The sequence below is a fragment of the Megalops cyprinoides genome, chromosome 12 (assembly GCF_013368585.1).
Source record: "Megalops cyprinoides isolate fMegCyp1 chromosome 12, fMegCyp1.pri, whole genome shotgun sequence".
NCBI lineage: Eukaryota > Metazoa > Chordata > Actinopteri > Elopiformes > Megalopidae > Megalops > Megalops cyprinoides.
The window spans coordinates 10260792-10284941 of NC_050594.1; the positions used below are offsets into that span (position 1 = coordinate 10260792).

Sequence of the window (24150 nt, forward strand, 5' to 3'; positions counted from 1 at the left end):
TATAGGTGCATTTTCTGCCTCCTGTTTTTCTGGCTGCTGCACCCCCATTGGCATGTTCATGCACCTGTACTTATACACCTATCTGTAAGCTCTCTGTAAATACACTCTGTCTCTGTTTTCCAAAGTACCCTACATTACCTGAATGGCAAAGCCATTCCTCGCAAGCCTTAATGAGCCAATCACTCCAAAAGAAAAGCAGGGACATTTTTAAAAATTTGGGCTCTCGTTTTTTTTTTTATATATGTGAAGGATTGTCATGCACCTGCACTCAGGTGGATACCTGAGATAGAGAAAGCACCACTTTTGTCACACAGAGGGAGGGGCAGAATAACCACGGAGCGGTCCAACAGATGTCCTCTTCTTCCGCCAATGCCAGAGACTGGCAGCGCTGTTACTCCTGCGTTGTTTGAGCTACGTGCTGCTGAAGACCCAAATCCCCTGGCCTGCCACGACCTGCAGGGTGTTTTATTTTGCGTGCTGACGGCCGTGCCATTAATAGAGCACGCAGTTGACAGCACACCCTCACCAGCAATGTTTTGGCGCACACAACATGAAGCAGTATTTAGCATCTAAACTCCATATCCACACCTCTGAAGCAGGCTGTGTTTGTCAGCTCTTTGGTTTCCATAAGTGCATGCATGCACGAGGGAGTGTGTGTGTATGATTGTGTGTGTGTGTGTGCGTGTGCGTGTGCGTGTGTGATTAAGCTTTTAACTGAGTAAAAGCACAGCAGTCTAGCTTCTCCATGTTAAGTATTAACAGTCAGTCTTTTAAATCTCCTCCTTCTGTCTGTTTGGATCTCAACTGTTCTCCTCTGCATTAGTGAGGTGCACCAATGGATATTGTGTAGTTCTTGTCCTTATAATGTTAATATATTGTATCTCCCTCCCCACAAACATACACACATCTATAATGGCAGAAACAAAATGTATAAATACGTATGTGATTTCCTCTCTGAAAGAGGTGTTGCCAAAATTTACCTGCCGTTCAAGCCATTTCCAAAATCATTTGGGTCTGAAAAAATTGACAGTGACACCTATGTGTCAAAGTACTTATGTCTTGATGTGTATATATTTATTTTACAATTCATGGATAGGGATGGGTTATTTTATTCCTCATATTAAGAAAATTTTATTATTAATAATAATTTAGTGTTATCACTTGACTGTTTTTATATAAAATTATATGTATTTGTATTGTTATGGGATTTTTTTTATTTTGAAGAGGGCGCTCATGTACTTCTTTTGTCATTTTTACCTTAGAATGTTTTCAGAGATATAACATACTGTGTTTAATAAAAGCAAGTTTTGTGAATGAAGGTGAGTCTTGTGACCATAATTCACGACACAAACAGGAAGTGAGTCATACAGGAAGGGCCTGCCAAGGCTCCAGGCCTTACTTTACAGACCCCACAAGACCAGGCTTGAACCCCATTGCCTCTGACAGGAAAGCTGTGGCTAACCACATTTCTAAAGCAAAAAACAACATCCTAAAATGGCCTCTGATTTTTCCAAGCCTCCTGTTTCCCGTGGAGCCCTCCTGACATATCGCTTACATAGTTGAACTGAAGACAAGAGTTCCTGATGTCCATAATGATAGTGGGCTATTTGTCTGGAGCACAGCCATAGGGTGTAAGAAAGTACTGCAAAGCCAATGGAGATGGACGGAGAGTCACTGATCTGGGGCCTGTCGATGTAGAGATGAGCATCAGACCTGCCCAAAATGGCAATGGCCCCACTCATCCTGAGTTCTATCTGGCGTGGTGGTTGAATTATATGACAGTAAACTGCATTCACCTTTAGTGCAATGGTAACATATTTGATTCAAATACCACAACCACTCCAACAAATGAACAAAGCAAGCACGCAATAGGAGTGTTGGAATTTTTTTATGGACCACAGCTCACTGTTTTTTCCCTTGTGGTGCAGAAATTTGCATGCAGACTGGGCACTGAATGTGTGATTGCACAACTGTGGTTCAGAGAAATGATTTATGAAATAGCTGCATCTGACCCTCACATTTTATCACCAATGACATGTCTGTTATGTCAAAATTTTATGATTGTAATTTAATTACCCAGCCCAAGTTAGTTAGTGTTGTGTAAACATTGATAGGGCCCCTAATCATCATGATAAATGTTGATTTGAAATGACGTTGCCAAGTTCTTTCACCCTTTTCACCCTGTCTTTGTAAGCTTAGTGTGAACAGGCAGAAGCCTATCGTCACATTCCAATGTAAATCATGTACCAGGTATCACTGCCTAGGAGTGAACCAGCATCTTACTGAAGCACAGTGATCTTAATGCAATGCATCACACTTCAGTGCATAACGTTTCTCTTACAGAATGAACAGGTGCTGGGTTTTAGGGTCAGGACATGTCCAAGCTCTTGAAACCAAAGTGAACAGGTGAGAACAATATGAACACAAGTCCACAGTCAACCTGTAAGGATGGTGTTTGTGGACAAATGTATAAGAATCACGTACTGCGCTATAGTAACATTTCAGTTGTTCGGAGGAAAAGGATACAAGTCTCACTAAAGGTAAAACAGATAACGGTCATTGTGACACTGAAAGTGAAGATACCCTACCTCTGAAATCTCAGTATGGCTCCTTGGTTGTAAGCGTCAACGTGCCGTTTTCTCGTGCCACAAGGGGGCGCATGCTCATTTACACTGTCTACTAGGTCAACGGCACTAAAAGGAGTCTGATCCGCGAATGCGGGAAATTCCTTCTTTCAGGTGGAGCGGGGAACTTCCTTGCCCCGGCCATGCTGACTGTTTGACACACTTTCAAACTGGGTCAACAGAACGATGAACCCATTCATCACAGAGGGTCTGGGTCTAATTCATACGCTCTCCTTAGTCACACTTAAGAGGCCGCAAGATGCATATATTATCTCTGGTCAGGCATTCATTATTTGCTCAGATCAGGCAGTATGTGGACTGTTTTTATGGAGACTCATGCAGTAGTCCATGCTACGCAGGAGAGAGTGAAAGGTGGCTGTGTGCATGTGTGTGTGTGTGTGTGTGTGTGTGCGTGCGGCGTGATTATGTGTATCTAGAGCATTATTTCCCTAGTACTGTTTGCACTTCCTATATTGCACATAATACCCGTTTCTAAATAAATTGGTCAAGAAGGCTCACCAAAATTTGTGCAGTTGCTTGCTATTGCATGATGGAAGAGCACAGATGGATGCGTGTGCTTTTGCTATTCTTGGTTTGGAGACACTGCAATAAAAAGATTTCAGCAACCAATGCCGATTGTCTGAGCATCTGGTGTGCAGCTTGGTAGGTAGGATATGTATATTTAGCAGGAACTGTCCTGATATGAGAAGAACACCATGCTGCCTGCATGAACATGTCCAGCTCCATTTGACCTCTCGGGGGTTGAGGTTGGGGACCCTCCTCCCTACCTGCTGTTATATCTGGGGTTCAGCAACATGCCAAGGGCCCCAGGGACTCTGCAGTAGAAACAGCACTGGCTTATCTCAGGTATATCTGAACTATAAGGTGGGTCAGTGGAAACATCTCAGGTATGGCTCACTTGTAAGGAGGGCCACAGGAAATAACTGACCTACAGCTAAGATGGGTCAGTGGAAACACGGCTCTCAAGTCAATGATCAGATTGGGACTTGGATCCTTCAGCATTATTTTAGTGGAGAGGCTGCTGTTTGAAAAGCAGGACATTCTGTTCAGGTCAGCTGCACAAAGGAGTCTCCTGCTTCTGATTAGTTGGCACGGCCTGTCAATCACTGTCAGAAACATCCCCTTACCATCAGGCCTGAAATCAACCTATCCCCCAGCTGAATCCAGCGCCCTGCCCAAACATCCTCCTCCCCCATTTCCATGGTAACTGTCCCTCTGGAGATGAGTGCTGGCAAACCCCCAGTGTGTAGCGTGTGTGCCAGGGGTTTCCAAGACGACAAGCCAGAAAATTAGCAGCTAATGTAGCCATGCGTCAGGGAAAAACAGACTTTGGTTTTTTGTGTGCTCCAGCTCACAGCATCTTCTGTCTGGGATGCGCTGCTGTCTCGTGTGTGTGTGTGTGTGTGTGTGTGTGTGTATGTATGCTTGCATGTTCAAACATGTGACACACAGCATGCGCATGTGTCTGTATATGTGAGTATGCGTGTATATTTGTGTATGTCTGTGTATGTATATATGTGTGTGTGCCTGTTTGTGTGCGTGCTAAGGCCCAACACATCAGTACTGGGTGAAAGTGTGTCTATTCATGTGATAAATATATTTTACTGCTCTTGCATATGTTAGATTTGTAGCACCAGATTGGTGCTAGTATTTTAGTCTGACCTACAGGTATACATTTAACTAGAATCACATTCACCCCAGTGATATATCTGCCATTGGTTAATAATTCACAATGCTCAGAAAGATGGCACTGCATAGGTTTCAGAGGATCTGAGGGGTGGGTGAAAGGTATTTGCTGGTATATGTAAAGGTACATCAATCAGCTTCTGTGCTAGACTGGCTGGGTGAATAAACTATGGCTGGAAAAGAGAAGGTGTGGGGGTAGTTGCTGTTCCTCACACACACGGATGAGCACGTACATACATGTACACACGTACACACACATACAGCTTCCCTCAAGACATTCAAAGTCATTTCACGCAAGTCATGTCCACCTGGAGCACCGTGTGGTACAGCATCATTAGACAGCTCAGTGTCTGGAATAGCTGTACAGATGTGCGCAGACGGCAGCTCATTAGCTATGGCCACGCCTCGTAGCGCACGCCAGACACGCCCTTCCCTGGCAGCTCCCAGCGGCATGCATCTGTTCGCTCACCATTGGTCCCCACCTGCAAGGACTGCTGCCGCTCCTCTCCCCCTGGGGAATATTAATACACTACACTGAGCAGCAAGATCACATAAATGAGGTCTTACAGCGCTGTAAACGCAGTTGACAAACTCACATAATCGCAGTTTTATTGCTGCTCAGTACATATCATGAGGAGAAACACTGTCTCTCTGTGGTGCTTTGTAGAAGGAGGGGGAAAGCAAATTACAAGATGTCCTTACACCCAAAAATCCCTGTTTTTTATGTTTCTCTCTAAGATCTTAGAATTTGGTCTATGATGATAAATGTACTTCTGGTCCTGCCCAATGGGATCAGCGTCAGCCTTGAAACCTTTGTTTCTGTTAACTGTAACAAGATTGGTGTATCTGTGCTTGAGGAGGTACACAATAACGCTAATCACTTGTAATCAGCTGATCTGTTCAGTGACTCTGGCATGTGAAATCACACCAATCACAGTTTTGGACCACAGCTTCATGCAGACAGAATCTAGGGAGACTTTGCTCTGTTGTGATAAATTTAGGAGCAGCAGGGTCTTTCACCTGGGTCCAATCATTTAAAAGCATATTTTGCATTCATGTGCAACGCTGACCTCTGACCTCTGGCATTTGCCACCTGGGTCTCTGATGTATGCCTTCAGCAGCAGTTTAAATCAGGTCTCAAGGTATTTTTGTTACATAAAGCTTATCGCTTTTCTGCACCGTAGTATTTTTTTGAAAAGCACTTGAAATGCTGTACTTGACTGATGGGCTGCATTTTGATATCAGCAATCTTTTTTATGCAACACACAGACTCCCGAGTTCTATTTTTTCCTCTGTGAGTGGGAGTATCAGGCTGACATTGTCACGTGAGGATAGCTTTCCTACGCCAGAGGAGAGGCAGTGGGTGACCTCAGGTGCCCTCAGATCCTTTACATGGCCCTCCTTCATCCCACCGGTGAAAGCGCTGGGATTCCACGCGCAGCATATTAAACCGGTAAATCTTGCGAATGGAGACCGCGCTGTAGACACAAATGCACAAACACCGCGCTGAGTTAAGATGGATGATAAAAGCCTGTGCATTCGAGAGAAGGGAACTTTAAGTTAGCTGTCTGAGTGAGGACATATTTGATCACTATCATAGTGAACGCATTTCTGCTGCTGATATATTTATTGGTTTACTCTTGCAAAATAGGTCCTTCTCTACATTGAAAGTCTCAGGTCTTCTTGATCTGTCACTAGTGCTCCAGTTTAGAAATTTACTTTGCAATGGAGAAATGGATGATAAAGATACTGCATAATAAACTTAACTGTCAAGGATATTTGGCAATATTCAAGAACATTACATGTCGAACCTTACCAGAGGCAATGTAGAAGTTTCTGATGTTTTACAGTGAGAGTTGTTCATATGGTAGTACTGAAAAATACAGTAGAGAATGTAACCCAGAAATTTCTCCAATTCTGATTTTGACTCAAAGAGCACCTGGAAGCAGGGTATGCTAATCTGCCAGTTGTCAGATACATTTCTGTCGGTTACAGTTCTGTGTTTGTTTCTTTTTTTCTGCTCAGTTTTGTACATGCTAATCATGGCAGTAAATAAGTTAACATAAACATAACAATTATGGCACTACACGAACAGAAAAGCAGTGTATTTCGCATTCAGAGACACAGAGAGGATCAACAACCGTGACCGGACTGAGGCAAATGCAGTGAGCGAAAATGCGGTTACGCAACGTTGGATTTGGCAGGGGCGCAGGCCCGCAGCATTGCTCTGCTGGCAGACTGCCACTGGACCCCTGCCTGTCTCCCTCTGAGGACATCTATGGTGGGAGGCAGCCACACCCCCCCCCCCCACCCCGCCCCCTGCGTCCTCTCACCCAGTTTGCACCCCATCCTGGCTTTCCCGGGGAATTCCAGAGTATTTCTGTGACTCACGGGACATCAGGCTTCGGCCTCGATCAGGCTTCCTTCAGCAGCTCATCTCAGGGGGTCTTCATACATGCCAGAACGGGCAGCGTATGCTGCCTTAACCAAGTAGCAGCCTGAGACACACAGATAGATGGAGTGCTGCTGGTGTGTATTTCCCAAAAGGAGAACTATACACACATACATACTTACATGCACACACACGCACTTACATACACAGACACACACACGCATACACAAACACACATACACACATGCATACACAAACACAAATACACACACATGCACACATACACGTACACACGCATACACAAACACATACACACGCACACACAAACACTAATGTGCTTTCCAGACTTGTAGCTGATGTTCACTGGGGTTTTAAATAAAGATGCTGCTATTTTTAAATTAGTAATATTAGCCAGTGAGATTGTTATTTGGGCAGCAGGCTAGTTAGAATTATCTAGATCTAGCTACATGCATCAAACAAGAATGGTGAATGTTTCTTCAGACTTTTTGTTGAAAAAGCGGTTAGGGATACATTGTGATTGGCTTCTTGGTGGAACTATTTTCAACGCCTTCCTGGTGAAGTGAAAGAACTACCTCCTACCGTGTGACCTATGCCCTACATGTGGTGTCTTGTTACCATATCGGGAGAACAGTGGACAACATTTTTCAGTCGTTCCTGTGTAACTTGAATTTCCTTAAAGGTCCTATTTGAAAATGTACAAATACTATCAATGTGATGTGGTAATGGAAGAGAAACAGCAAACTTCAAGTGAAGCAGTTTGGCATATCTAGGTCAACACCTGTTGGACTAATTGAGTGCATACAGAAGCAGAAAGACCAGATCCTGAGCAAGAATGGTATTTTGCAGGTTGACATAGAATCCGACTAAAATTCACTGTCTGCCATTGGTTCAAAATTCATCCACTCAGCTCCTGATTTTGACCAGGTTCACAGCTTCATTGTTGTTTTTGAAGCACAGCTTAAAACCAGTTTCTTTGGGCTCATGTTTCATGGCTAATGTTTGCTAACCATTACACAGAATTACAAGTACTTTACATTTATTTTTGCATAGTATGGTATTTTGTGTGCTTAAAACCTATGATCATTTATCCAGTGCCAATTTGACCAGGGAAGTCGGAGTGAAGAATTGAACACAAACACTGAGAACTACATAGCAAAACTCCTGACAAGAGACAAGCTAAAGACCCAGGTCCCCAACTCAGGAATCCTATTATACTCCTGCAGTGATTCTGTGGGTGGTGTCACCTCCTTGCAGAAGACTCTCATGCTTTTCTGAACACCCTTATGCCAGCTTTTCCATGTATTGTACCATGCAATATTTATCCACTCAGAGTTGACAGGCCTCTGACCAGATATGACAACTGATACCCGCCCCATTACCAGATCAGTCATTCTGAAGGAATCTTCTGTTCGTCACATCCAGTCACTTAAACTTATCGTCTAGTTTCTGTCAAAAAAAACACCATGCCCCTACTTGGCTGCTCACTTGGCAAAGTCAATGCTAACCATCTACAAACTAACAGCACTCCTCGGTCGGCATGAACTGTTCTGGAAACACCTCGTAAGCTTGACAGAGGGAATGGACTTTAGTTGGAAAACACCTGGTAAGTTTAACAGAGGGAATGGACTTTAGCCTGATACTCAGCTCTTTCACTTCCCGCTCTCTGTAGGAAAGGGAAGGGGGGCGGACGACTGGGCTTTCAGTGAAAAACAGCCGAGGAGGATATATTTACCCGTGCAACTCCCACCCAACCCCCCCAACATCCCCCCTTGACCCCCATCTGGAGTTTCTCCCAGGCAGAGCTGCCAGGGAGAGGTGAGAGTAGTAACCTTCGCTCTAGTTTCCTTGCCGGGGGTTCATTCAGTTTGTTCCATCACACTGCAAATAACCTGGCTCTCTCCCCTCTCTCCCTGGCTCACCGGCGCATTGCACAACCAAACCCCAGCCGCTGGGGTCACAGTCACCTAGTTAGGCCTCCCCCGGCCCTGCCCTGAGGGCCGCACGCACTGTGCAGGCTGGTTTACCTTCCAGCTGGCTGTCCCATTAATTAGCTTTGAACCTCTTTTGTCAGATAACAGGAGCATTCATTGAATCAACTCGTTTTCCCGATTCAACGCAAATGTGTTCGTCCTCTCTGCTAATTTCGTTGTGGCAGTATATCTGCAGTCATCATCTGCAATAACGCCGCTTTTCAGAGCTTATTAAATGTAGGTCAGGCGTTAATGGGAGTTTTCTGGTTGCAGTCTGACTTCTGTTTATCAGGTTGCAGAGCCAATCACGGACAACAGACCCCAATGCAAACAACTTTCAAACCAGCTGATTTACAACAAAATAACAACAACTAAAAAAAACATACAACAAGTGGGAAAACTTACGTTTCGCAATGTAAGTGTAAATGAGGTAGTTATTTTAATTGAATTTAACATCTCTTTCCTGGATTATCTGGAACCGACAGTATCTTAGTTTACACGCCCAGCTCTTACAGAGCAGTCAGACTGACAACACTCCTAGCCAAAGAGACTGCAGAATAACAAGTCCCCTACGAATTGCCTCCCGCTCTCCGGCGAGTCCATATTTGCTCAGGTGGCTATCATTTACAGCGGCTCTAATCCGAATTATCTGGCATCACAAACCAGGAAGGCCTGATTTTGCTGAGGGGCTACAGAATTTAATTTTTTAAAATTTTGCTTTTGCTTAGTAAAAACACCAGGGTCTTTTTGAGGGTTAACGGGTAGCAGCACAGGGATGAGGTCGTCCCCTCTTCTGTGAGCCGCACCTCAAAATTCCTTGAGGGGTGGCTGTTTACATTTCTGCCGAGAGGAGTCATCGGGTTCAAAGCTGAAATCTGGAAGGGGGAGCAGGGGTAGACCAGCATGGGGCTGCTCTACGTCTGAAAACATTTGATTTACATGCGACGGGAGAAGGAGTCCTTTGTCTTGCACGTTACCGTTTTTCCCCACACCGTTCTTGCAATCATGGCAACATTTAGCGAGTTCACATTTTTCACAGGGTGGTGAGGAACGGTCTGGCCTGCGCGCAAACACGTTTCCGTCACACTCCGCATCTGCACGATACGTGTCAAATGCTTTTAATGCTGTGATGTTTATGCTGTAAATGGCTGAAGGTGGGGGAGGGGAGAGTCAGACATCACAGGAACCTGCAGAAGTGGGGATGGGGAGGCGGAGCTGCTCTCATGGTTGGGCGTTGTTTGTCACTACAACCATATGGGTGGCAACACACATAGTTATATATTGGTTTACAAACAACGTATTCAGATTTCCGCCTTTGAGCAGGAGATGACAAGACAACGCTGCTCCTTATATTGTTAAACGTTTATTTGGCAGTACCAGTTTAATACAACTACAACAACAACAGGCTGATGACGAAATTATGATGTTGCAATCAACGCAAACATTCGTCGAACAATTGCAAGTACACTGAGCTGAATTAAAAATAACAGCTTTAAAGTCCAATCAGCCTTTATAATCTCATTTCGTACTATCTCCACAAATGGATATACTAGTTCTATATTGTTTAACGGCACGCTTTAACTGCGCCGCAATCTGTGTGCGCGCTTTCCCGGTAGGACAAAACCAGACGTCAGAAAGGATCTCACGATTCCGCCTGTTCAGCACTGCGACCTTTCCCCCAGTTTTCATGCTCGCAGTTCAACGGGTTTATTCTGACACCACTGACTCCCCCGGTACGCCCTCCAACAGCCACGCACCCTCTCTCCTCCAATCAGGCCGCGATCACGCACTGATCACGCGCTACCTTCAATCCCATTGGACGGCGTCCTACCCATGTTTGTTTTTCATTGGTAGCATGTTGCCACCCGCCAGTCTGCTCCGAATTTTGTTTTTCTTTTTTTTCCGTATTGTTTGACACAGCTGAGGTTGGACTCAGTTGGCAGAGAGAGAGAGCAGATTTAAATACATACTCAGTGTGAACCGAGCGGGCGCGTCGGTACCCGTTGTCTTTGTTCCATTGTTTCTCGATACACACACACTGAAAAAGGCAACATCTGGGCAAATGCAGACATTTGTAACGCGTCAGACTTCAGATGTGGAACAGTTAAGCGGGGTAAGAACATTTTGTTCGATGTCTTTGGAGTAGCTATGTAACTAGCTCTGTCTGTTCAGTTTCATGTGGAACTGTGTGCGGGGGTTCGTTTGTTATGATCATGTAGCTAAGCTAGCCAGCTAGTACACTATCGTTTGTTTTACATTAGATATCAGTGCGTTGTGCTTTTTTCTTGAGGAAAGACTGTTGTCACTGTCACTTCTGAAGCTAGAATTTTGAATAGATTATTCACTTGGCTGACTATCAGTCAAGCCAGACCCAGCTCGTCTAACAAACAACAGTAATCAAGCCAGGTGCTCTAACAAGGAAAAGTTAGCAAATGTTCAGATGCCATTCATGTTGCCTGTGAAGCATGGAGATTACTAATTTTATAACCAACGTTATCAAGGATGTGGAGCAGCATGAACAAGAGCTAATCAGTTGTATCAGCTAAATTATGGGTAATGATAATGCGTGCCGTATTGTGGTGCCTACAGCCCCCAGGTTAGAAGCAAACGACTCCTGTCTTAGGAAAGCTACTTTAAAATTACTGCTCTGGAAGCCACCTTGCTTTTGTGAATGTTGTTGCAAAGGAGGTTTATGGACACTAAGTAACTAGAAAAAAAACAATATAGGCTCCATAGCCACGCCAAACATGCCTGTTTACATAGTTGTAAGAGCCGAGGTGTGCTGTCTCATTGTTATTGTCTTGCCAGAGAAAGCGTGCATGGCTCATGTGATGTGTTTGAAACGGTAGACGTCCCCGTAGATTTTTTTTTTGGGGGGGGGAGTGGCTACAGGTCGTGCATTTCTACCTGCAGGGGATGAGGCGGTGTTTCAGAACTTCCTGATGCGCTCACCACGCAGTGGGCCGCGCATGCATGTCCCGCGGGGCAGTTTGCCATAGACGTCACTCTTTAGTCTATATTTGGCCGTGGGAGGTTCCCTGCCTCGTAGTTGACAGCTATGTGAGACATGGGTGTAGCCGCATAACGGTTGCTCTGTAGCCCCGGTTTACCCACCATAGTGTCAGAAGCTCCTACGTGCAGTTGAGCATTCAGCTGATGATAGGTAAGAATAGTCTGCGCCTCCACATTTATTTTCGTCTTGTTTTAGTTATTTGGTCGGTTTAAGTCGTTATTTTGTCGTTATTAATGGAACGTGTAGAATCATGTTTAACGTTTGTGTATGACTATGTATTTAAAATGTTACTTCAACAGTGGTCTTAACACTTACCGCCGTCACTGTGGTTATTATTACAGATATTGCCGGTGTCTTAAAGCTGTTCCAGCTTACGGTTAATTACTGCGGTTGTGCGGTGGGGTTCTTCGTGATAAATGAATATCGTGATTTCGCCCTCTCTCAGGCAGACAGGATGGATATCTGCGAGTGGATCATGCGCAGGAGTAGGCACGACAGCGAGCAGTCCTGCGGAAGCACGGTGGAGTACAACGACTTGGAGGCAGCCGAAGCCCTGGTGTGCATGAGTGCGTGGGGTCAGAGGTCACACCAGCCGGGCCCCTGCAAGCCCCGCCCCCTCACCCCCACCTCTGACTCCTGTGACTCCCTCCCCCAGCCTGAACCTACAGAGCCTCCCAAGGACTTTGTCTCATTGTCTTCTCTGGTGAGAAACCCAACCCTCCACACACACATCCACCCACCCACACACACACCCCCACCAACCCACCCACCCACACACATACACACAACAAGCACACACCCACACACACTCACACAAACCCCACACAGGTAAACACACACACACGCTTAAAACCTGGATTATTGTTTGATCTGTAAACGTTTTAGTTCTGAGCGCATCATGTAAATATCGTAGGGTGTGCACTACAGCCAGGTTTGGGTCTGTGGTATCTCACTTCGACCTGTTTGCAGTAAACCTTGGCAGCGTTTATGGAGGCCGGGACAGGTGGTGAGAGATTAGATAAGAGAGGTCCCCGGGGCTCATGATTTTGCCGCTGGTAGTGCAGGCTCACCCTGGTGACATGGGGCTACCCGTCAACCTGAACAGCTCAGAGCTCCATCCTTCACCTGCCTCCATACTGCCAAAGCTACCTTATCTGCAGTGCAAACGCCCTGCTGCAGACAACAGGAACTCGGCTAGGATTCGGCAAACTGCAGCCATAAGGGAAGAGCGCAGGGCTGGGTTGGAAGATTTGTTAGAAGAAGCTTTCCATTGTGGCCCGGGGTTGGCATGGCGATTGACCGTATGCGCACGCGCTCTGTCTCTCTCTCTCTTTCAGTGCATGACCCCGCCCCACAGCCCCAGCTCCACCGAGGCCTTGACCACCACGGCCGCCCCCAGCTCCTCCGCCCCCGTGAGCAGGGCCTGCAGCTGCAGGGGTCCTCAGCCGGCCGACCTGCCGACCGCGCCCCCCTGCAGAGCCATGGCGACCAGCGTCATACGCCACACCGCTGACAGCTCCCCGTGCCAGCACATTCCAGCAGCCCCCCCAGCCGGCTCCCCTCCCGCTCCACGACAGGACTTGCGAAATGCAGTTTCGCCGTGCATGCGCCCCCCAGAGGCCCCTCCCCCCCCGCAGCCCGAGCCTCAGTGCAGCAACGTGGGCGGGATGCCCGGGAAAGACAGTGACATGCCCACCACCTTGTCCCAGCCCCCCATCTCCAGCCCACCAATCATCTGCCAGGTGGTGCCTGTCACAGGGCAGCCTGGCATGATTTCGACTTTCATCCAGGCTCAGGCGCCAGGGGTCAAGCCCATCCTGCCTCAGACAGCCACCCTCACACAGCCATTCCTGGTGGGCTCCGCAGTGCCTCAGGGCACAGTGATGTTCGTGGTCCCCTCCTCGCCAGTGTCCCAGACTCCCCAGGGCCCGCAGACTGTCATGACTGTCGGTAACACCAAGCTGCTACCTCTGGCCCCTGCCCCCGTCTACTTGCCCCCAGGACAGAACAGCATCTCACACATGGACTTTTCCCGCCGACGGAACTACGTCTGCAACTTCCCTGGCTGCAGGAAGACCTACTTCAAAAGCTCTCACCTGAAAGCGCACCTCAGAACTCACACAGGTGGGTAGACACAGTTTTTCATATGAAGAAAATGGTGCAAGGTCAATTTCAAGGCCTGTTTCTAAAGTACGCTAAATTTAATCATGCAAGTTGCTATGTTATGTAGCAAATATTTTTTTGGAATGTTTCTTAAATGATAGAAATTTAACTGGGGAAAAAATGATGGCAATATGACAAATTCAGAAATTACATCCCTTTACTACTGAGAAAATGAGGTCAGAATTCAGAGTTGCTGAAGACCTGCTGTTTACCCATGCCATCAGTTCAGGTTATGTGGGCTTGTCACCTTACCTGACACTCTCCGTTTTTCCAGGTGAGAAGCCTTTCGGCTGCAACTGGGACGGCTGTGACAAGAAGTTCGCTCGCTCCGACGAGCTCTCACGCCACCGCCGGACGCACACGGGCGAGAAGAAGTTTGTGTGCCCCGTGTGTGACCGTCGCTTCATGCGCAGCGACCATCTGACCAAACACGCCCGCCGGCACATGTCCACCAAGAAGCTCCCCACCTGGCAGAACGAGGTTCGCAACCTCAACAAGATGGCCGCCGCCAAACCACCAGCACCCAGCCCAGTCCTTCCTGTCAGCATGCTTGTGCCTGCCTCAAACTAGCCAGAGCACTGCTCCAGGGACACCTCCCTCCCCAAAACCACAGTCTGGAGGAGGGGGAAGGGGGGTGGGAACAAAATAAACTCCGCTGCTACTTGCTCATGGAAAAAAAAAAAAAACCCCAAACATGCACTGGACTTAACCCCTTTTTTCCTTGTTTTGCTCGTTTGTATTTTTTGCAAATGATTCTTTTTGTTGTTGTTTACGGTCATGTTTTACAAAATTTTAATGTATGCACTCTCTGCCAAAGCCTTCGAAGTTTGTCTTTTACCGTCTGTGTTTTGTATATTTGTACATATCAATATCTGTATGAATATGAATGTATTGTGTATTCTAAACAGCATTTATTTACAGATTATGGAAAATATTATTGATATATGGGAAAAAAAATCCTCAAGTGGACAGTAATCTACACTGTGATTATTACATTACATTTCACTTTGCGTATTATTTAATAAACATTTGTAATAAAGTGTACGGGGTGCTGTCGTCACCCTCCTGGATTTTTGACTTTGCGGCCATGTTAAAGGTCATTCCCGGCTCTACGGAGCTGGTTCTGCCCGGAGTGGTTATTCTGGGTAGGAAGGGAGGGTGGAGGTGGCGTTTGTACTCTGCTTGCGTGCGAGTGGTTTTCACCGGCTCTTTTTGGCGGTCAGCTGAAAAGCATCCTGTAGAATTTGCTGAGTCGGTGTCCCGTCACACGGCTCTCCCCCGCAGGCTGTAAGTGAAACTGCTGCTTTGGACTTTTTGTTCCTCATTATCAGCTTCTGTTAAAAATACAACCGACATTTAGCAGCAGGTCGGTGGGTAATATTACTACATCAACAAAGCGGAAAAACCTCAGGAACAAGGAGCTAGCTCACAAATAGGCCTACGCACAGTTCCTACGATATGGCATGGCAGATAAAGCGAGCCAGTTGAACATACTATCCGTGCGAGGTAGGCTAAGCTTAAAGCTTTTTAAGCAACTAAAAGAATTCCTTTAAGACATTTTAAGTAAAACCATATACAGTAACGTATAAGTAGACGTATCAGCGGAAGCATTAATTGACTTAATTTTTCGTGGGGCAAATCCTTTTTCAGCATACTCTTATTAATCTAAATGACAGCAACTTCAGAGTACTATTTAACTAAATCACAGCCCAGTAATCCGAAGCATATTTTCTAACACTGGATCTTATACTTTCTGAAAACACAGTTTTAAAGCGCATAAGTTCAAGTGTTGTGCAAAACCATCTCAAAGGAATCCACTGCCGATATCCTCTGACTTAGATCCGGGAACCGGCGCTGATAATGAAAGTCATATTTTAAAATAAGAGTTACGTGCTGAATCACGAATGACGTTTTTTTTTTTTTTAATAACAGTGGTGAGTGATTCATGTTCCAGTAGTTTTCCTTTTTCGTACGTTTCCCAACGAAGGCTGCCTGCGTGCCGGAACATGACACACGCAGCTTCACGACTTATTTCTGATTTCCCTCTGACACCCAGTAACAACGTTTATCCAATAAAATTGTAGACGTGCGGAACTGTAAGGGGGTGCGACCAATCAGCTGTGTCCTTCGGTACCCGCCCATTGCCTTACTGACCGACATACGGAGGATGAAAAAACAGCTGCTTACGCGCGCTGAATACGCTCGAGTTACATTGTTCGAGAGCGCCACCGTGTGGTGAATGATTCAACGCCATCTTTAGAAACTTATCACATTAATTCGTGAAGTAGGCAACTTGCCTGCTGTTTAATTCAACACATTTAACTGTAAAATAACTTCAGCCAGTGCTGCATTACGCAAATGCTTCCCTGCAGCACTGAACTGTCTGCGTCAGTAGATACAACCTCCAAAAAAAAAAAAAAAAACGCTTTCAACAAAAGGCTACGTAACTCATGTACAAAGACACCCTTTAAAGTCAGTAAAAATGATTATGCAATTCAAATAATTGATATAAAATTAAGCCAAGCTACGGTGAATAATTTCGCCTAATTTTCACATGCCGAGTAAGCATTATTTCAAGCACGCAACACGACGTTTTTTAGTCTTTGGTTAAACTTGGTCCAGTGTTTTTTTTCTTCTTACCATTTGAAGAGAATTGGGTCTTTCAGATTTTATTACATCCAAGTCTCAAATTAAAAAAAAAAAATCGCTGAAGTTCGTGTGGTGAATTAGATCTTCGTCACAAGGCATATATACTGAAAAAAATAGAACACCGCGCTATTATTTTTAATGGAGTAATTAAATGGACCGTTTAAGGATGTAAGAACTCATTTCTGCGCATTCTTTGGCATAATTAACAAACTACTTAACGTTAGCCAGATAGCTAGCTGCCAAATGATAATAATGAAAAAGTTGGATGTATTTTCTCTTTAATACAACTGGAGCTGCATCTCCGTACATGATTGTGATTTTTGTAGGCTATTCGTTTCCCGGGCCTTCCAACTCTTAGCTTGAATCCCAACGATAAAACTGAGTTAAAGTGTCGGCCTCAAATGTGCTCATTGTTAACACTTTACAAAAAGGGTCATTTTACCATCGAACTAATACCTGATTCATCGGCTAATGCTTAGGTTTTTTGCTTGGCACACGCTGCAAAGTAATCACGCATCTTGAGGCAGCCTCGCCTCCCAGGTAATCATGATGGAGCGAACTTGTGACCGGAAGCGGAGAGGAGAGAAAAACTGTAGCGGCAATTTTAAACGGGACAGAGACATTTTTAGTTTTCACATAGTGTGGATGGCGGAGACCAGTTAGCAGCATTTTGCCGGGGGCTTACAACGATTTTCTTTGTAAACACTTTGTTATCTGTACCGCCGTCACAGGATTTGTTTGGGGTCTACTACGATCGTTGTACTAGGTCGTTTGTTTACGCTGTTTGTGTCGCTGACGGCATTTTGGAGACACCTGTTCACCGTTAGCTTGCCAGGGTTTAGATTGTTTCCATCGTGCCATCATTTAAAGAAAATGCTGAACAAACCACCGCTGGAGCCCAGAGGACAGAGATGTCGGTAAGTTCACCTTTTTCCGCCTTGGACTGAGAGGTCTGCCTTGTGCCAGTTTTTGGGGTTTTTTTTTTCCCCGTCTTCCACACGTTCACATAGCACCAATGTGACAGCGCAAATCAACAAATCAAGGTGCAAGCACAGGCCTACGCTTTAAACAAAGATTCTACGTAACTAAAACGATCATTTCTATTGCAATAGATTCCTAAATGATCTATTACAATTAAATTTAAAATACTGTGCCGTGGGAATTGTGGTGGACGCCCCACCCAAATTGCTGGGGAAAGCGCGTCCTCCTTGAACTCTTGGAGGGGAAACGTGGGACAGTATGATATCTATAGGCACTTTTGTGAAGGAATGCCACAGACATATTTTTAGTCACTGAATACTGATGTGTTCAAAGGGAATCTATATTGTTGCGATTTGTACAGTGAACTGTTGTTGGTACACTAATTTAGTTGATAAACTACAGAAATGGAACAAAATATATAGTTTACATACTGTAAGTATGTAGTAAAAATGGACAAATTTCTTAGGCAGAGGTTAGGAATCAACAGACAGTGCTTCATTCCTGCTACAATTCATGTTTTAAAATAAAATGATCAATTGATATTACTGTATTTTTCTTTACATAGGAATACAAGGTAAAGTAGTTACAATATTACAGAAATGCCATTCATGTTACTGTTGAATGATCAATTTTGAAGCCCACATGCATGTCAAAAATATAATTTCCCAGATGTCCTCAAGATCCTCAAGTCAGAAGCCTGAGTGCTGAGCAAACCCACACAAACCTCACACCCCCTTGTTCTATAGGGAAAATGTTGAAAAGGTCACACTCACAGCCATAGGACCATTATTTTAAAGGAAAGATGGTCATGACATAAAACAGTCTTCCTCTCCTGCTTGGCCCTTCCGCATTGTCAGAATTTTGGTTAATTTTTTTGAATCTTGCAGATTAAATGACAAAGACCATACCATTTTTCTTTGCTGTGACTTGCCGTTCAGAATTACAAAATATTTACCACCGTACCTACAAACAGTATGTTTGTAGGGATTGAGAGTTGTATTTTGAAGTTCTTAGTTTAGATATGAATTCAACAATTATGTAATTGCATTCTTGTTTAAATGTCACTCCTGTAAAATGTACTGAATGGTAGCATAATGGCCTTGTAATTCATTCTGTGCTTCTGCCAAATAAATAACACACAAATTAATATTGACTTAATAATAATAATTTAGCGCCAAACTGTATTCAAATGCAATTTCATATCTTCACCACGGGGTGGGAGTAGAGAGGCAAACTGTGACCAACAAAACTTAAGTCTCCCCTCAGCTGCATATGGGTAATGAGAAATGGGGCCGCTCAGTCTTTCTGCTGATGCGAATACTTCTAACAGGAAGGGGGTGTGCAGCTGCAGAGCTGTGGGCAGGAAATGGACCTCAAATATACATTCCAACATACCTTTTCCAGCCAGGCACAGAATAAGAAAAACATTCCATGGGCGCACAAACACTCACCCCCCTCAATATGCATCTCTGCCAAACCAGCAAAATCACATCTGAGGGAGTTGTAACAGTGCATTGAATATTTTGTCCTGAATCTGTTTCAAACCCCTTTGTCAGCTTTGAAAGACCTTGCACATCTGTAGTTTTATACACACTCAATATCAACAAGTAACAGTACTGCATTCACAGATATTTTGGCTGTTTTGTTTATGAGCAAAATATGTGCTTTTGTCCCAGCAAAATCTTTTTGGCTCCAAAAAGCAAGTAAACAACACACCATACCAACATACCTTTGTGGCATAAGGTTGTTCACCTCAGTGAGCAGGCATAACATTAACATCAAATCTGTTTGAAAGTAAGTACACATTTACCAGCTTAACTTGGGGTAAGATAGCTGGTGTGTGTTAAATATTCTCAGAGGAGTAGTCACCATGACAACAGAAAATACATAGCCTTGGACCTAGGGGGGTCCTCACAGGTGAATCGCGGTAACTAGCAGCAACCAGCACTTTCAGTGGGCACATTGTTGGAGGGAATAGCAGAGTCTAATGGCTCTGATCAGCTAGGCTGCACACCTGCAGGTAAAGAATGAAACAGTGTCCTCTCGCTGCGGTTTTTCTGTTTGACCTGAATTCTGAAGGCATCACTTTTGTCTTCTCTCTTACAACCGTGCCCTTGTACATTTGACCTTGTAACCTTCACTCAGTGTCATATATATAGGATAAGGTAGACTGAAATCAGTCCTCAGGGTTTGCAGTCGGGCGTCAAATGTGAATAACAATTTTAAGGAAACTATATAATTTTCATTTGTTCCTTCTCTTGTAAACTCCAACACAAAAAATACTGAAAAAGGTGATAGTTCCTTTCTTTTCAGGCACATATGAAGATTTGCATTTGAAAGGGGATCAGCATCTATGACAATCTGGCCCTGATGTAAAGAAACGATGGCTGATATTCACCCTCCCCTTGAAAAAAAAAGAAGAAATGCATGGTGCATTGGAAGAATGTCCTTCCTCTGATCCCCATCAGCTGAATTCCCTCTCGATTGTGTCCATCAAGTCCTCCTCTGACCCATTGTACAGGATGACAGGCAAAGTGAGAGAGGGCTCATTGCAGCTCCCAGGGACACTGTGAGGGAATGAGAGACAGAGTTGAGAGAAGGCAGAGAGGGAGGGTTGAGTTCCCATTCAAAATAACTTCTTCCAGCATTTCCCCTTTGTGCTGCCATTGTGATATTTTACTTACACTTGACTGAATTCATGTTCTGTCCGTTTGACAGCCCTCAACATACGAATGTCATAAGATGCACAGACCCATGGCCTGTTAACTTGCACATTAAGACATTCAGTTGGTGACGGTTTTTTGGTGAGAAACGACCCAAAATACTGCCGAATGCGCAACAATGCTTGGAACACGAATTACGAATCATATTTCAAAAATTTATAGTAAAGGGCAAACACACTCGATAACCTGAAATACAACCAACCATATATTCATATTTAAAAAAGCTGCTCGCTTTTTAATCTTTAGACTGAGCTCATGTTGTGACCCATTCAAAACCTGCATCTTGACCGAAAAGCATGACGGCATAGCTGACCTGGTAATTAAATATACATGGGGTTAATTCGATATTGCCCGACCTGCTGTTCCGACAGCAGCCTTGTCACTGAGCCGAAATCATAAATAATTGAGTGAAGAGTACTCACAGGTCTGTCTCCTCCGTGCGCGCAAGGTCCTGGAGAGGCAACGGGTCCTGAAATTTGATTGTAATCAAACACCGAGTTATTCATATTGTCGTAAACAACGCAGGACAATACTGTTTCAGTCCTTATTTACTCCTAGTGTGTTAAACAAGTTCAAATGTACCATTTAATGTTTACATCTGTTTGTATAAGAGCTCTAAATTCATATTAGCTGTACGTAACCCACATACACGTTAACTGTATAACGTTCCGAACTAAAACATATAGGCCAAACCCCCCCCAAACACACACACACACGCACGTAGTATTGCCCATGCACATAAAGTCATTGTGATTTTTTTTCAAACGCACACTACATTTCTGCCTTCAGACCATCTAATTGAGTTCTTACCCCTTTCTGGAGCAGACTGAAAATGCAGATAGATTATACACAGATTAACATTAGGCCAATTGTCAGGAACCAGCATGGGGAGATACCCCGTGAAGCACACGTCACCGTGTCTTTTACATTTTTGTATAGGCCAATTACTGTAATTTAACACAGCACAACACATGGTAGCAAAATAACGCACTTTGTTTTGAAAGCCGTTACCACGTGTGTCGGGAAGATAATGTATATTTTTCCACGGCTGATTGAGGGAAGTGTCTTCTTTGTCGCTTCCAGGACCGACCTTAGCAGGGTGGTGTGTTCTTTCAGGCTGTTCCGAATTGCTGAATTGAGGAGTTGATTTGAAATCGCCGCCACTGTACACTCTCCTGGAATTAAAGAATCCTGACGTCTTACACCTGGTGAAGGAATTCTTCTGCGAGCCTTTACTGGAACGATATCGACGACTTTCGTATTCCGCCATCACTCGGTCCAGTTCTGCCTCGATATCCTCGTCGTCATCGGCTGAAAATTCGGAATCGTGCCCTTCGCTGTGGCAGTCCGGTCGAGTTCTGCCCCAGGAGCGACTCAAGTCAGTCAGCTTCTGGATTTTGAATGATTTGAACAAGCGATCGTTCTCTTTCTGATTACACTCCGGGCTGTCTTTCTCTGTTCTGTACACGTTTACCTCGGTGACAGACGCAGGTGCAACCTTCTTCCCTCTGCTACTGCCGCTACCCATGCTGCTGTCGCTGGCACACAGTAGAACTCACTGGAAACGCGAGTTGCTGGTTACATTTTTTCCCTGAAATGTCTGGATGAATTTTCCCGTCTTCCATGCACTGTAAACCAGATATCCGTGTGGAGAAGTTAAAATTTAACTTGTTTCCACACAGAAGCTCACGTCAGAATTTGGCTGCATAGAGGACTGTACTTGAGGAACTCGGATGAAAACGTTCAGTTGAAAACCCCGCACTCCACACTGGACGCAGCTGAAGTTGGACAAATATGAAAGCACAGCGGGACACGGCCGAGTCTTTTTGAAGCTGCAAGTTTTACAGGCTCTGAATTCCTTTAAGGTCCTGCGGGCGGCAGAGAAAAGTAAAAAAAAAAAGTTTCCAGTGGTTAAAATGCAGCGATCTTGTGAACTCTCATTTACCATTGACCGTTTCGCATAAAAATATCATACCGTGTCCATCTGAGAGTGGCTCAGTAGAAGACTGCGCTGAGCTGCAGACCGGTCACAGCCTCGAGGTGCATCTGCTCGCGCCTTGTGAGTGGCAACAGGAAAACAGCTGGAATAGCGCACAAGTTACAGTTACGTAACTAGTGTACAGCATCCTGCCGCGAGCACTCCTCCCTCTCAATTTAAAACTATACACCACAATTGTTCATATATGCCCCCGGAACACTACCATGGCCTTTATTATTATTATTATTATTATTATTATTATTATTATTAGTAGTAGTAGTAGTAGTAGTAGTAGTTATAGATTATGTTTAGCTACTGTAAGCGACTCAGAAAATATCCGTCAATTGATAATATTACAGTATGTAGCAGTAATCAGAGTACTGAGAGCTAAAAATTATAGGCTAACGAACTGTAGAAATAATTACGGTGTTATCATTTCAATACATTCTATGTAAAACAAAATTACTAAACAAAACAAAAACTAGCTTTCTGGGTGTACAATGTAACTAATTGTACATATTTAACTAAGCTTAACACCTTTATGTTAATTATTAATGTAAAGGTTGGGTATCTGAATGATTCTCACAATATGCGATACCTTACCCACAGGGGTGCCCAAGTTGCTCAAACCCAGAGCGCACAGGAAAACACAAGAAAATATAGCTTAACATACTGAAATGTATATTTGAATAACTAAGCTATAATTATATACATGTATATAAACTGCACGTACACTATAGTCAGTTTAGTATGGCTAGGATGAATGTCCTTGGAGCGGCATATGTGTTTTTTCCATATATCTTGGGACGTCATAACTTGAGTTGCCCTCACGACCTGCAGTTTGGAAACCACTGCCGTGCAGCATGCCCAGTTAATCAGTTGTAATGAGAAAGAGTTCATAGGAGACTAAAGGGATTGATATCATCTTAGAAGAGAAACATCCGGAGCAGACCCAAAGCTGGTAACATAGAGCGCAAAAAACTGAAATGGAGTAAGAAAATATTACCATGCGTGGAAAAATAGTGACGGCGACTAATCACTTTGATAAATATTCGCAGCCTCTTGTCAGCAACAATGACAGGGACATTTGCCCATCTGTGTTCAGCTAATAGGTTTTATTGAAGCGGGTGGAGAAAGGGAGGGCTGTTGCAGCTCCTGTCAGCGAGCCGCGACGTCTGACTGATCCAGCCAGTGAGTGATTACAGCGCACCGCGGAGCCACACAAGAGAAGCGCATTCCAGCCCGGGAGCACGGGCTTCCTGGAGATCCTTCACAATGCCTTTGTTTAGTCCACCCGCTCGCACAAAGAGCCAGCAGGCGCGTTTCTCCGCCGCGCCGGTCTGCCAGAGCGGCCCGGGCCCCGACTCAACCCGGCCGCGTTGTTTGCCTTCCCTCTCTCGGCCCGCGCGACGGAATGTGCACCCGGACATCTGGAGCACGACCTTGGGCCATGACGCCTCTCATCGCACGTCCTCAAACACTCTTGCTGACGTCTCTCACACACACGGGCTTCGTCTCGCTTTGCCAACAACGTTTCTGAACAGGTGGCACAAACTGTAAGAACTTTTATTGGGTTGTACAGTGTTGGCGTGACTGTTTGCCCTGAATCCCGGCGCTTGATTGTTCTGCGTCAGTGACCAAAGGAATGATCCTGTTTGGCTCTGTTGAAATTTGATTTTGTTCAATTGCCGCTACTCGTTTCATTTTAAGTGTAAATGTTAAAAATAAAAAAGGGCTTCCGCACCAACGGAACATAACCACTTGGTGTTATATGTAATATAGTTGTGTGCTATACTTTAGTTGCACCACTTGGCCATTTCGCCACGGTCCTCTCTCTACAACGCTGGCCCATGGCACAACGTCTGGAACAGAAAATTTGCTCCAAAATCATTTGCGCTGTTATTGTGGGATGGCCTTAAATGCCAAAAC

General features: G+C 44.8%; 2 protein-coding genes across 4 annotated transcripts; one reads left to right on the top strand and one right to left on the bottom strand.

Moving 5' to 3' along the window:
- Positions 1 to 10600: 10600 nt before the first annotated feature.
- klf11b (Kruppel-like factor 11b) lies at positions 10601 to 14622 on the top strand. 3 transcript variants are annotated; one of them, XM_036542171.1, is made up of 4 exons: positions 10601 to 10827; positions 12173 to 12430; positions 13065 to 13851; positions 14165 to 14622. In XM_036542171.1, exons 1-4 carry the CDS (start codon positions 10777 to 10779, stop codon positions 14458 to 14460), a joined length of 1392 nt encoding a protein of 463 aa, XP_036398064.1. In that variant the 5' UTR covers positions 10601 to 10776; the 3' UTR covers positions 14461 to 14622. The 3 variants fall into 3 exon arrangements, with proteins under 3 accessions (XP_036398064.1, XP_036398066.1, XP_036398065.1); XM_036542173.1 differs by having other exon boundaries at positions 10682 to 10827; positions 12177 to 12430; XM_036542172.1 differs by lacking the exon at positions 10601 to 10827 and adding an exon at positions 11722 to 11877.
- A 3858-nt stretch (positions 14623 to 18480) lies between these two features.
- LOC118787245 lies at positions 18481 to 22294 on the bottom strand. Its single transcript, XM_036542737.1, has 3 exons — positions 21235 to 22294; positions 20666 to 20712; positions 18481 to 20087 (listed from the first exon to the last, which is right to left on the bottom strand). Exons 1-3 carry the CDS (start codon positions 21769 to 21771, stop codon positions 19985 to 19987), a joined length of 687 nt encoding a protein of 228 aa, XP_036398630.1. The 5' UTR covers positions 21772 to 22294; the 3' UTR covers positions 18481 to 19984.
- Positions 22295 to 24150: the final 1856 nt, after the last annotated feature.